General features: G+C 49.5%; 1 protein-coding gene across 1 annotated transcript; it reads left to right on the top strand.

The window, feature by feature from the left end:
- Positions 1-326: 326 nt before the first annotated feature.
- On the top strand, positions 327-14,590 carry LOC132322926 (C-type lectin domain family 4 member E-like; the record flags this gene model as incomplete). Its single annotated transcript, XM_059837672.1, has 6 exons — positions 327-430; positions 3,515-3,577; positions 4,318-4,386; positions 10,763-10,932; positions 13,887-13,996; positions 14,455-14,590. Coding segments are annotated over 6 exons (652 nt in total), but the record flags the coding sequence as incomplete, so codon positions are not given.
- Between the last annotated feature and the right edge of the window lie 90 nt (positions 14,591-14,680).

Below are 14,680 nucleotides of genomic sequence, written 5' to 3'. Positions count from 1 at the left end.
CTTTTCCCGTTTTTCCCCATTCCAGGCGTTTACCTCCTGGCGGGTCCCCCCGGCTCCTCCCCGGCCCCGCAGGACCCGCAGCCCAAACCCCGAAATTCCGAGGCCAGGCTGGGGAATGCCGGCAGTTCCCAGCCCGGACTCGGGAATTCCCAGCCCGGATTGGGGAATTCCCAGCCCGGACTCGGGAATTCCCAGCCCGGACTCGGGAATTCCCAGCCCGGATTTGGGAATTCCCAGCCCGGATTTGGGAATTCCCAGCCCGGATTTGGGAGTTCCCATCTCGGATTTGGGCATTCGGACCCCGAGTTTGGGAATTCGCCCCCCAGACCCCGGAGCTGTGCCCCCCGATGCGCGGGCGGGGCTCTGGGGGCGGCGCTGGCGCTGCTGGGGCTGGGCTGGGCCGCGCTGCTGGCGCTGGGCATCGGCAAACGTGAGGGGGACACTGGGGACACTGGGGACAGCGATGGGGACACTGGGAATAACGATGGGGACACTGGGGACACGGGAAGGGACACTGGGGGACACTGGGAACAACGATGGGGACACTGGGGGACACTGGGGGACAGTGAGGGGACACTGGGGGACACTGGGAACAGCGATGGGGACACTGGGGGACACTGGGGACACTGGGAACAGCGATGGGGACACGGGAAGGGACACTGGGGACACTGGGAACAACGATGGGGACACTGGGGACACGGGAAGGGACACTGGGGACACTGGGGATAACGATGGGGACACTGGGGGACACTGGGGATACTGGGGACAGCGATGGGGACACTGGGGGACACGGGAAGGGACACTGGGGGACACTGGGAACAACGATGGGGACACTGGGGGACACTGGGGGGACACTGGGGGACAGTGGGAACAGCGATGGGGACACTGGGGACACGGGAAGGGACACTGGGGGACACTGGGGGACACTGGGGATAACGATGGGAACACTGGGGGACACTGGGGAAACACGGGAACAACGATGGGACACTGGGGGACACTGGGGGGACACTGGGGGGACACTGGGGGACACCGGGGGACACAGGGGAAACACGGGAACAACGATGGGGACACTGGGGGACAATGGGGGACAATGGGGGACAATAGGGGACAATGGGGACAATGGGACAATGGGGGACAATGGGGGACAATGGGGGACCATGGGGTACAATGAGGGCAATAGGGGACAATGGGGATAATGGGGGACAATGGGGACAATGGGAAACACTGGGGGACAATGGGGGGACAATGGGGAAATAATGGGGGACAGTGGGGGACAGTGGGGGACACTGGGGACAGTGGGGGACACTGGGGAAATAATGGGAAAAAGGGGGAAGAGATGGGGATTTTGGGGGGAGAAATAAAAATTTTTGGGAAACTTTGAGAGAAAAATGGGGGGAAAAGGGAATTTTGGGAGGGATTCTGGGGGGAAAAATGGGAATTTTGGGAAAATTCCGGGGAGAAATGGAGATTTTGGGGTGGATTTGATGGAAAATGGGAATTTGGGGTGAATACTGGGGAATTTGGGACTTTGGGCTGAATTCTGGGAATTTTGGGGCTGAATTCTGGGGAATTTGGGACTTTGGGGCGAGTTCTGGGGATTTTGGGACTTTGGGGCTGAATTCTGGGGAATTTGGGGCTGAATCCTGGAGAATTTGGGATTTTGGGGTGAATTCTGGGGAATTTGGGACTTTGGGGTGAATTCTGGGGAATTTTGGGCTGAATTCTGGGGAATTTGGACTTTGGGCTGAATTCTGGGGAATTTTGGGCTGAATTCTGGGGAATTTGGGATTTTGGGGCTGAATTCTGGGGAATTTGGGATTTTGGGGCTGAATTCTGAGGAATTTGGGACTTTGGGGTGAATTCTGGGGAATTTGGATTTTGGGCTGAATTCTGGGGAATTTGGGATTTTGGGCTGAATTCTGGGGAATTTGGGATTTTGGGCTGAATTCTGGGGATTTTGGGCTGAATTCTGGGGAATTTGGGATTTTGGGGTGAATTCTGGGGAATTTTGGGCTGAATTCTGGGGAATTTGGGACTTTGGGCTGAATTCTGGGGAAATTTTGGGCTGAATTCTGGGGAATTTGGGACTTTGGGGTGAATTCTGGGGATTTTGGGGTGAATTCTGGGGATTTTGGGATTTTGGGCTGAATTCTGGGGAATTTGGGACTTTGGGCTGAATTCTGGGGATTTTGGGCTGAATTCTGGGGAATTTGGGACTTTGGGCTGAATTCTGGGGAATTTTGGGCTGAATTCTGGGGAATTTGGGATTTTGGGGCTGAATTCTGGGGAATTTGGGACTTTGGGCTGAATTCTGGGGAATTTGGGACTTTGGGGCTGAATTCTGGGGATTTTGGGGCTGAATTCTGGGGAATTTGGGACTTTGGGCTGAATTCTGGGGAATTTGGGCTGAATTCTGGGGAATTTGGGATTTTGGGCTGAATTCTGGGGAATTTGGGATTTTGGGTGAATTCTGGGGAATTTGGGACTTTGGGGTGAATTCTGGGGAATTTGGGACTTTGGGGTGAATTCTGGGGAATTTGGGATTTTGGGCTGAATTCTGGGAATTTGGGAATTTTGGGGCTGAATTCTGGGGAATTTGGGACTTTGGGCTGAATTCTGGGGAATTTGGGATTTTGGGGTGAATTCTGGGGAATTTGGGACTTTGGGCTGAATTCTGGGGAATTTGGGACTTTGGGGTGAATTCTGGGGAATTTGGGATTTTGGGGCTGAATTCTGGGGATTTTGGGACTTTGGGGCTGAATTCTGGGGAATTTGGGACTGAATTCTAGGGAATTTGGGATTTTGGGGTGAATTCTGGGGAATTTGGGACTTTGGGGTGAATTCTGGGGAATTTGGGACTTTGGGGCTGAATTCTGGGGATTTTGGGCTGAATTCTGGGGAATGTGGGACTTTGGGCTGAGTTCTGGGGAATTTGGGACTTTGGGGCTGAATTCTGGGGAATTTGGGATTTTGGGGCTGAATTCTGGGGAACTTTGGGCTGAATTCTGGGGAATTTGGGACTTTGGGCTGAATTCTGGGGAATTTGGGACTTTGGGCTGAATTCTGGGGATTTTGGGACTTTGGGCTGAATTCTGGGGAATTTTGGGCTGAATTCTGGGGAATTTGGGACTTTGGGCTGAATTCTGGGGAATTTGGGATTTTGGGGTGAGTTCTGGGGAATTTTGGGCTGAATTTTGGGGAATTTGGGACTTTGGGCTGAATTCTGGGGACTTTGGGACTTTGGGCTGAATTCTGGGGAATTTGGGATTTTGGGCTGAATTCTGGGGAATTTGGGACTTTGGGCTGAATTCTGGGGAATTTGGGACTGAATTCTAGGGAATTTGGGATTTTGGGGTGAGTTCTGGGGAATTTTGGGCTGAATTTTGGGGAATTTGGGACTTTGGGCTGAATTTTGGGGATTTTGGCTGAATTCTGGGGAATTTGGGACTTTGGGGTGAATTCTGAGGAATTTGGGATTTTGGGGTGAATTCTGGGGATTTTGGGCCCTCCCCAGACCAGGAGCTGCGGGCGGAGCTGGAGCTGCTGAAGGAGAATTTCTCAGGAATTTGGGATTCCGGTGAGAGCCCAAACTGGGAATGAGGGAATTGCACTGGGAGGGACTGGGAGGGACTGGGGGGAACTGGGATAAACTGGGAGGGAACTGGGAGGGGACTGGGGGGAACTGGGATAAACTGGGAGGGAACTGGGAGGGGACTGGGGGGACTGGGATAGACTGGGAGGGGATTGGAGGGAGCTGGGAGGGACTGGGAGGGGATTAGGGGGACTGGGATGGACTGGGACAAACTGGGATGGAACTGGGTTATACTGGGTGGGACTGGTCTGTACTGGTCTCTACTGGTCCATACAGCCCATACCAGTCCGTACAGCTCTGTATTGCTCTGTACTGGTCCGTACTGGTTTGTACTGGTTTATACCAGTCCGTACTGGTCCATACTGGTTTGTACCGATTCGTACTGGTCCGTACTGGTTTGTACTGGTTTGTACTGGTCCATACTGGTTTGTACTGGTCCATACCAATCCATACTGGTCCATACTGGTCCATGATGGTCCATACTGGTCTGTACCGGTCCATACTGGTCAGTACTGGTCCATACTGGTCTGTACTGGTCCGTACCGGTCCGTACTGTTCCATACTGCTCCGTACTGGTCTGTACTGATCCATGCTGGTTTATATTGGTCCATACTGGTTTATACCAGTCTGTACTGGTCTGTACAGGTCTATACTGGTCTGTACTGGTCCATACTGGTTTATACCAGTCTGTACTGGTCCATACTGGTCCATACTGGTCTGTGCAGTGCTGCAGGATCAGACCCGGCTGCGTTTCGGGATCCGGCAGCACCAGCTGGAGCAGCAGGAGCTGGCAGGTAACCAAGGGCATTCCCAACAAATCCCCCCAACATTCCCCACACACCCCCCCAACATTCCCCACAAACCCCCCAACATTCCCCACAAACCCCCCCAACATTCCCCACAAACCCCCCAACATTCCCCACAAACCCCCCCAACATTCCCCACAAACCCCCCCAACATTCCCAACAAACCCCCCCAACATTCCCCACAAACCCCCCCCCAACATTCCCCACAAACCCCCCAACATTCCCCACAAACCCCCCCAACGTTCCCCACAAACCCCCCAACATTCCCCACAAACCCCCCAACATTCCCCACAAACCCCCCAACATTCCCCACAAACCCCCCCAACATTCCCCACAAACCCCCCAAATCCCCCCACAATTCCCCCCAACATTCCCAACAAACTCCCCCAACATTCCGCCCAAATCCCCCCCAACATTCCCCACAAACCCCCCCAACATTCCCCACAAACCCCCCCAACATTCCCACAAATCCCCCAACATTCCCCACAAACCCCCCCAAAATTCCCAAAAAATCCCCCCAACATTCCCCACAAACCCCCCAACATTCCCCACAAACCCCCCCAACATTCCCCACAATTCCCCCAACATTCCCCACAAACCCCCCCAAAATTCCCAAAAAACCCCCCCAACATTCCCCACAAGCCCCCCAAAATTCCCAAAAAATCCCCACAAATTCCCCACAAACCCCCCAACATTCCCCACAAACCCCCCCAACATTCCCCACAAACCCCCCCAACATTCCCAACAAACCCCCCCAGCATACCCAACAAACCCCCCAACATTCCCCACAAACCCCCCAACATTCCCACAAATCCCCCCAAATCTCCCCACAAACCCCCCAACATTCCCCACAAACCCCCCAACATTCCCCCCAAATCCCCCAACATTCCCCATAAATCCCCCCAACATTCCCACAAACCCCCCAACATTCCCCACAAAACCCCCAACATTCCCCACAAACCCCCCAACATTCCCCACAAACCCCCCCCAACATTCCCCACAAACCCCCCAACATTCCCCACAAACCCCCCCAACGTTCCCCACAAACCCCCCAACATTCCCCACAAACCCCCCAACATTCCCCACAAACCCCCCAACATTCCCCACAAACCCCCCCAACATTCCCCACAAACCCCCCAAATCCCCCCACAATTCCCCCCAACATTCCCAACAAACTCCCCCAACATTCCGCCCAAATCCCCCCCAACATTCCCCACAAACCCCCCCAACATTCCCCACAAACCCCCCCAACATTCCCCACAAATCCCCCAACATTCCCCACAAACCCCCCAAAATTCCCAAAAAATCCCCCCAACATTCCCCACAAATCCCCCAACATTCCCCACAAACCCCCCCAACATTCCCCACAAATCCCCCAACATTCCCCACAAACCCCCCCAAAATTCCCAAAAAATCCCCCCAACATTCCCCACAAACCCCCCAACATTCCCCACAAACCCCCCCAACATTCCCCACAATTCCCCCCAACATTCCCCACAAACCCCCCCAAAATTCCCAAAAAATCCCCCAACATTCCCCACAAACCCCCCAACATTCCCCACAAACCCCCCCAACATTCCCCACAATTCCCCCCAACATTCCCCACAAGCCCCCCCAAAATTCCCAAAAAATCCCCACAAATTCCCCACAAACCCCCCAACATTCCCCACAAACCCCCCCAACATTCCCCACAAACCCCCCCAACATTCCCAACAAACCCCCCAGCATACCCAACAAACCCCCCAACATTCCCCACAAACCCCCCAACATTCCCCACAAATCCCCCCAAATCTCCCCACAAACCCCCCAACATTCCCCACAAACCCCCCAACATTCCCCCCAAATCCCCCCAACATTCCCCATAAATCCCCCCAACATTCCCCACAAACCCCCCAACATTCCCCACAAAACCCCCAACATTCCCCACAAACCCCCCCAACATTCCCCACAAACCCCCCCAACATTCCCCACAAACCCCCCAACATTCCCCACAAACCCCCCAACATTCCCCACAAATCCCCCCAACATTCCCCACAAATCCCCCCAACATTCCCCACAACCCCCCCAACATTCCCCACAAACCCCCCCAACATTCCCCACAAACCCCCCCAACATTCCCCACAAATCCCCCCAACATTCCCCACAAACCCCCCCAACATTCCCCACAAATCCCCCCAACATTCCCCACAAATCCCCCCAACATTCCCCACAAACCCCCCCAACATTCCCAACAAACCCCCCCAACATTCCCCACAAACCCCCCAACATTCCCCACAAACCCCCCCCAACATTCCCCACAAACCCCCCCAACATTCCCCACAAACCCCCCCAACATTCCTCAAAAATCCCCCCAACATTCCCCACAAATCCCCCCAACATTCCCCACAAATCCCCCAACATTCCCCACAAATCCCCCCCAACATTCCCCACAAACCCCCCCAACATTCCCCACAAGCCCCCCGAAAATTCCCAAAAAATCCCCACAAATTCCCCACAAACCCCCCCAACATTCCCCACAAACCCCCCAACATTCCCCACAAACCCCCCAACATTCCCCACAAATCCCCCCAACATTCCCCACAAATCCCCCCAACATTCCCCACAACCCCCCCCAACATTCCCACAAACCCCCCAACATTCCCCACAAACCCCCCCAACATTCCCCACAAATCCCCCCAACATTCCCCACAAACCCCCCCAACATTCCCCACAAATCCCCCAACATTCCCCACAAATCCCCCCAACATTCCCCACAAACCCCCCCAACATTCCAACAAACCCCCCCAACATTCCCCACAAACCCCCCAACATTCCCCACAAACCCCCCCAACATTCCCCACAAACCCCCCCAACATTCCCCACAAACCCCCCCAACATTCCTCAAAAATCCCCCCAACATTCCCACAAATCCCCCCAACATTCCCCACAAATCCCCCAACATTCCCCACAAATCCCCCCCAACATTCCCCACAAACCCCCCCAACATTCCCCACAAGCCCCCCGAAAATTCCCAAAAAATCCCCACAAATTCCCCACAAACCCCCCCAACATTCCCCACAAACCCCCCCAACATTCCCCACAAATCCCCCAACATTCCCCACAAACCCCCCCAACATTCCCCACAAACCCCCCCAACATTCCCCACAAACCCCCCAACATTCCCCACAAACCCCCCCAACATTCCCCACAAACCCCACAACATTCCCCACAAATCCCCCCCAAAATTCCCAACATTTCCCCCCAAAATTCCCCACAAATAAAAAAAAAATTCCCCAGAATTTCTCAAAATTTGCCCACAGTTCTCCCCAAAAATCTCCCAAAATTTCCCCCCAAAAATTCCCAAAATTTAAAAAAAAAAAAATCCATCCCAAAAATTTACCCCCCCCAAAAAAATACACACACAAAAAAAATCCATGGAAATTGAAAGATGCAAAAATAAATTCTCAAAAGATCCCAAAATTCCCCCAAAAAATCCCCAAATTCCTCCGAAAATTCCCCCCAGAAATTCCTCAATATTCCCTTAAAAATCCCCCCCAAATCCCTAAAAATTTCCATAGAAGTCCCCTAAAAACTAAAAAAAATCCCCCAAAACACCCAAAAAATGTTTTAAAAATTCCAAACAATTTCCAAAAATTCCCCAAAAAAATCCCCCCCAAAAAATTCCAAAAGTTCCCCAAAATTTCTCCTCAAAATTTCCCAACACTTCCCAAAATTAAAAAAAAAAAAAACCAAAAAGTTCCCTCAAAAGTTCCCTGAAAAATTCCAAAAATTTGCCAAATAAAATCCCAAAAAATCCTGAATAAAATAAAATTTTAAAAATCCCCCAAAATAATAAAAAATCCCCCAAAAAATTCGCCAAAAAAAAAAAAATCTCACAAAAATAAAAAAAATCCACCCAAAATTAAAAAAAAAAAATCCCCGGGATTTTTCCTTGGGGTTTTTCCCATTTCCCTGGATTTTCCTGGATCATTTCCCTGGATTTTCCTGGATCTTTTCCCTGGATTTTCCTGGGTCTTTTCTCTGGATTTTCCTGGATCTTTTCCCTGGATTTTCCTGGATATTCTCCCAGGATAATTCCCCATTTTCCAGTGTTTTCCTGGATCATTTCCTGCTGTTTTCCTGGATCTTTTCCCTGGATTTCCTGGATCTTTTCCCTGGATTTTCCTGGAACTTTCCCTGGATTTTCCCAGATATTCTCCCAGGATAATTCCCCATTTTCCAGTGTTTTCCTGGATCATTTCCCTGGATTTTCCTGGATCTTTTCTCTGGATATTCCTGAATATTCTCCCAGGATAATTCCCCATTTTCCAGTGTTTTCCTGGATCTTTTCCCTGGATTTTCCTGGATCTTTTCCCAGGATAATTCCCCATTTCCCGGTGTTTTCCTGGATTTTTTCCCTGGATTTTCCTGGATCTTTTCTCTGGATTTTCCTGGATCATTTCCCTGGATTTTCCTGGATCATTTCCCTGGATTTTCCTGGATCATTTCCCTGGATTTTCCTGGATCTTTTCCCTGGATTTTCCCAGCTATTTTCCCAGGATAATTCCCCATTTTCCAGTGTTTTCCTGGATCTTTTCCCTGGATTTTCCTGGATCTTTTCCCAGGATAATTCCCCATTTCCCGGTGTTTTCCTGATTTTTTCCCTGGATTTTCCTGGATCTTTTCTCTGGATTTTCCTGGATCTTTTCTCTGGATTTTCCTGGATCATTTCCCTGGATTTTCCTGGATCATTTCCCTGGATTTTCCTGGATCATTTCCCTGGATTTTCCTGGATCTTTTCCCTGGATTTTCCCAGCTATTTTCCCAGGATAATTCCCCATTTTCCAGTGTTTTCCTGGATCTTTTCCCTGGATTTTCCTGGATCTTTTCCCTGGATTTTCCCAGATATTTCCTAGGATAATTCCCCATTTACTGGGATTTTCCTGGATCTTTTCCAGAGATCATTTCCTGCTGTTTTCCTGGATTTTCCTGGATATTCGCCCAGGATAATTCCCCATTTCCCGGTGTTTTCTTGGATCTTTTCCCTGGATTTTCCCAGATATTCTCCCAGGATAATTCCCCATTTCCCGGTGTTTTCCTGGATCTTTTTCCTGGATTTTCCTGGATCTTTTCCCTGGATTTTCCCAGCTATTTGCCCAGGATAATTCCCCATTTCCCAGTGTTTTCCTGGATCATTTCCCTGGATTTTCCTGGGTCTTTTCCCTGGATTTTCCTGGATCATTTCCCGGTGTTTTCCTGGATCTTTTCCCTGGATTTTCCCAGCTATTTTCCCAGGATAATTCCCCATTTTCCAGTGTTTTCCTGGATCTTTTCCCTGGATTTTCCTGGATCTTTTCCCAGGATAATTCCCCATTTTCCAGTGTTTTCCTGGATCTTTTCCCTGGATTTTCCTGGATCTTTTCCCTGGATTTTCCCAGATATTTTCCTAGGATAATTCCCCATTTACTGGGATTTTCCTGGATCTTTTCCGGAGATGATTTCCTGCTGTTTTCCTGGATTTTCCTGGATATTCGCCCAGGATAATTCCCCATTTCCCGGTGTTTTCCTGGATCTTTTCCCTGGATTTTCCCAGATATTTTCCCAGGATAATTCCCCATTTCCCGGTGTTTTCCTGGATCTTTTCCCTGGATTTTCCTGGATCATTTCCCTGGATGTTCCCAGCTATTTGCCCAGGATAATTCCCCATTTTCCAGTGTTTTCCTGGATCTTTTCTCTGGATTTTCCTGGATCTTTTCCCAGGATAATTCCCCATTTTCCAGTGTTTTCCTGGATCTTTTCCTGCTGTTTTCCTGGATCTTTTCCCTGGATTTTCCCACCTATTTGCCCAGGATAATTCCCCATTTTCCAGTGTTTTCCTGGATCATTTCCTGCTGTTTTCCTGGATCTTTTCCCTGGATTTTCCTGGATCTTTTCCCTGGATTTTCCTGGATCTTTCCCTGGATTTTCCCAGATATTCTCCCAGGATAATTCCCCATTTTCCAATGTTTTCCTGGATCATTTCCCTGGATTTTCCTGGAACTTTCCCTGGATTTTCCCACCTATTTGCCCAGGATAATTCCCCATTTCCCGGTGTTTCCCCCAGAGCTGCTGTGCCGGGCGCTGCGGGGCCGTTTCCCCGGGGTTCCCATTATCCTGCATTATTTCCCGGTATTTTCCCGGATCCTTTCCCGCTGTTTTCCCGGACGATTCCCTGGATAATCCCCGATATTTTTCCCCCAGAGCTGCTGTGCCGGGCCCTGGGCAGCTCGCGGCGCTGCGGGGCCGTTTCCCCGGCGGTTCCCATTATCCTGTATTATTTTCCTGGATCATTTCCCGGTATTTTCCCGGACGATTCCCTGGATAATCCCCGATGTTTCTCCCCCAGAGCTGCTGTGCCGGGCCCTGGGCAGCTCGCGGCGCTGCGGGCCGGGCTGGCAGCAGCACGGCTCCTCCTGCTATTCCTTCTCGCGGGACGCGCTCAGCTGGGGCCGCGCCCGCAACGCCTGCGCCGACCTGGGCGCGCAGCTGGCCGTGGTCAACGACGAGGAGGAGCAGGTCAGGGACGGGGAACCCCGAAACCCCATCCCAAATCCCTGATCCCAAATCCCGAATCACAACTCAGTCCCCGATCCCTGATCCCAAATCCCGAATCACAAATCAGTCCCCAATCCCCGATCCCAAATCCCCGATCCCAAATCAGTCCCCGATCCCTGATCCCAAATCCTGACTCACAAATCAGTCCCCAATCCCTGATCCCAAATCCCTGATCCCAAATCAGTCCCCAATCCCTGATCCCAAATCCTGAATCACAAATCAATCCCCGATCCCTGATCCCAAATCCTGAATCACAACTCAGTCCCCAGTCCCTGATCCCAAATCCTGAATCCCAAATCAGTCCCCAGTCCCTGATCCCAAATCCTGAATCACAAATCAATCCCCAGTCCCTGATCCCAAATCCCAAATCACAAATCAGTCCCCAGTCCCTGATCCCAAATCCCGAATCACAAATCAGTCCCCAATCCCTGATCCCAAATCCTGAATCACAAATCAGTCCCCAGTCCCTGATCCCAAATCCCGAATCACAACTCAGTCCCCAAACCCTGATCCCAAATCCCGAATCACAAATCGGTCCCCAGTCCCTGATCCCAAATCCCGAATCACAAATCAGTCCCCAGTCCCCGATCCCAAATCCCTGATCCCAAATCAATCCCCGATCCCTGATCCCAAATCCATCCCCAATTGATCCCCAATCCCTGATCCTGAACCCCAAATCAATCCCAAATCCCCAGTCCCAAATCCCCAATCCCAGACCCTGAATCAATTCCAAATCCCAATCCCAAATCCCCAATCCCAAATCAATCCCAGACCCTGAATCAATTCCAAATCCCCAGTCCCAAATCCCCAATCCCCAATCAATCCCAAATCCCAATCCCCAATCCCAAATCAATCCCAATCCCAAATCCCAAATCAATCCCCAATCAATCCCAAATCCCAATCCCCAATCCCAAATCAATCCCAATCCCAAATCCCAAATCAATCCCAATCCCCAATCCCAAATCAATCCCAAATCCCCAATCCCCAATCCCAAATCAATCCCAAATCCCAATCCCAAATCAATCCCAATCCCCAATCCCAAATCAATCCCCAATCAATCCCCAATCCCCAATCCCCAATCAATCCCAATCCCCAATCCCAAATCAATCCCCAATCCCCAATCCCCAATCCCCAATCAATCCCAATCCCAATCCCAAATCAATCCCCAATCAATCCCCAATCCCAAATCAATCCCCAATCCCCAATCAATCCCCAATCCCAAATCCCAATCCCAAACCCCCAATCCTCAATCAATCCCAAATCCCAATCCCCAATCCCCAATCAATCCCCAATCCCAAATCAATCCCCAATCCCTGATCCCAATCCCCAATCCCAAATCAATCCCCAATCCCCAATCAATCCCCAATCCCAAATCAATCCCCAATCCCCAATCAATCCCCAATCCCAAATCCCAATCCCAAACCCCCAATCCTCAATCAATCCCAAATCCCAATCCCCAATCCCCAATCAATCCCCAATCCCAAATCAATCCCCAATCCCTGATCCCAATCCCCAATCCCAAATCAATCCCCAATCCCAAATCAATCCCCAATCCCAAATCAATCCCCAATCCCAAATAAATCCCCAATCCCAAATCCCAAATCAATCCCCAATCCCATCCCCAATCCCAAATCAATCCCCAATCCCATCCCCAATCCCAAATCAATCCCCAATCCCAATCCCCAATCAATCCCCAATCCCAAATCAATCCCCAATCCCAATCCCCAATCCCCAATCAATCCCCAATCCCAATCCCATCCCCAATCCCAATCCCCAATCCCAAATCCCAATCCCAAATCCCAATCCCAATCCCATCCCTAATCCCCAATCCATCCCAAATCAATCCCCAATCCCAATCCCATCCCCAATCCCAATCCCCAATCCCAATCCCCAATCCCAATCCCATCCCCAATCCCAAATCAATCCCCAATCCCCAATCCCAATCCCCAATCCCAAATCAATCCCCAATCCCAATCCCAATCCCCATCCCCAATCCCATCCCCAATCCCCAATCCCATCCCCAATCCCATCCCCAATCCCAATCCCAATCCCCATCCCCAATCCCAATCCCATCCCCAATCCCAAATCCAAACCCCCAATCCATCCCAATCCAATCCCAAATAAATTCTGTTGGGATTTTTGGGGGAATTTTTGGGGAATTTATTTGGGAAATTTTGGAGTTTTTTGGGATTTTATGGGATTTTGTTGGGATTTTTGGGGGAATTTTTGGGAAATTTATTTGGGAAATTTTGAGGGTTTTTTGGGATTTTATGGGATTTTGGGGGGGATTTTTTTTGTTTTTTAATTTTTTTTGGGGGGGAATCCTAAGGGATTTTTGGTGAATTTTTTGGCAGGTTTTTTGGGTTGCTTTGGGGTTTTTTTGGGGACGTTTTGGGAGTTTTTGGGGGAAATTTGGGGGATTTTAAAAAATATTTTTTGTATTTTTAGGAGTTTTTTGGAGATTTTGGGGGATTTTTTTTTTAATTTTTGGGATTTTGGGGGGAATTTTTGGGACATTTTGGGGGAATTTTTTGAGAATGTTTTGGGGAATTTTGGGGGGATTTTTTTTATATTTTTTGGGGAAAATTTTTGGAGATTCTTAATTTTTTTTGCATTTTTTAGGATTTATTTGGGATTTTTTGGAGAATTTTTGGGGAATTTTTTGAGATTTTTGGGGGGAATTTTTTTTTTTTTTGATTTTGGGGGGAAATTTTTAAAATATTTTTTGGGGGTGGAAACATTTTTGGATTTTTAAAAATATTTTTTGCATTTTAAAAGTTTTTTTTTTATGTTTGGGGGTTTTTTGTGGGAATTTTTGGGAGTTTTTTATTTTAATTTTTTGGGATTTTTTTTTTAGGACTTAAAAAAAATTTGGGAGGGTTTTATGAAATGGAATTTGGGGGATTTTTTGGCAGGTTTTCCTGCTGGAGAACAGCAACCGCAGCAGCTCCTACTGGCTGGGGCTGACGGACGTGGAGCAGGAGGGGAAATGGCGCTGGGTCACCGGCCAGGAGCCCCAGTACATGTAACAATCCCAGCCCAGGGGGAAAAAAAATCTCAGTTTTGGTTAAAAAATCTCCGTTTTGGGGAAAAAAATCCAGTTCTGGGGGGAAAATCCTGATTTTGGGGCAAAAAAAAAAAAACAAAAAAAAAACCAAACATAATTTTTTGTAAATAAATCCTGAGTTTTAGTTTAAAAACTCAGATTTCTTTTTTTGGTAAAGATATCCCGCCTTCCAGGAAAAATTCTCCATTTTCAGGGTAAAACATCCTGATTTTGGGGTGTAAAAATCCCAATTTTCCTTCAAAACCACGAGATCAAAAAGCCAAACCTGACCGCATCCATCTGATTTTTTTTATTTTTTCATTTTTTCCTTGAAGAAAATGACATTTCGCTGCATTTCTGCCCCCTAAAACTTTTTGGTTTTGGTGACAGTTGAATGCTGCGATTTGATTTTTTTCTGGTTTTTGTCCCTTTTGCAGCTTTTGGGACGTGTGGCTGAAGGAGGAGCAGCAGGAGCTGAAGGACTGCGGCGCCCTGGGCCCCAAGGGGCGCTGGGTGAGCGCGCTGTGCTCGCAGCCGCTGCGCTGGATCTGCGAGAGACCCAACAACTGCTGAAATCCCCTCTGCTCACCAAAACTGGGGCCAGAAATCCCGATTCTTTAAAGGGATTTGTGCAAAAAAATCCCGATTTTTTAAAGGAGTTTG

This window comes from Haemorhous mexicanus, unplaced genomic scaffold (genome assembly GCF_027477595.1).
Source record: "Haemorhous mexicanus isolate bHaeMex1 unplaced genomic scaffold, bHaeMex1.pri scaffold_210_ctg1, whole genome shotgun sequence".
Taxonomy (NCBI): domain Eukaryota; kingdom Metazoa; phylum Chordata; class Aves; order Passeriformes; family Fringillidae; genus Haemorhous; species Haemorhous mexicanus.
The sequence above is the reverse complement of the archived record's forward strand: the minus strand, read 5'-3'. Positions and strand labels throughout refer to the sequence as shown.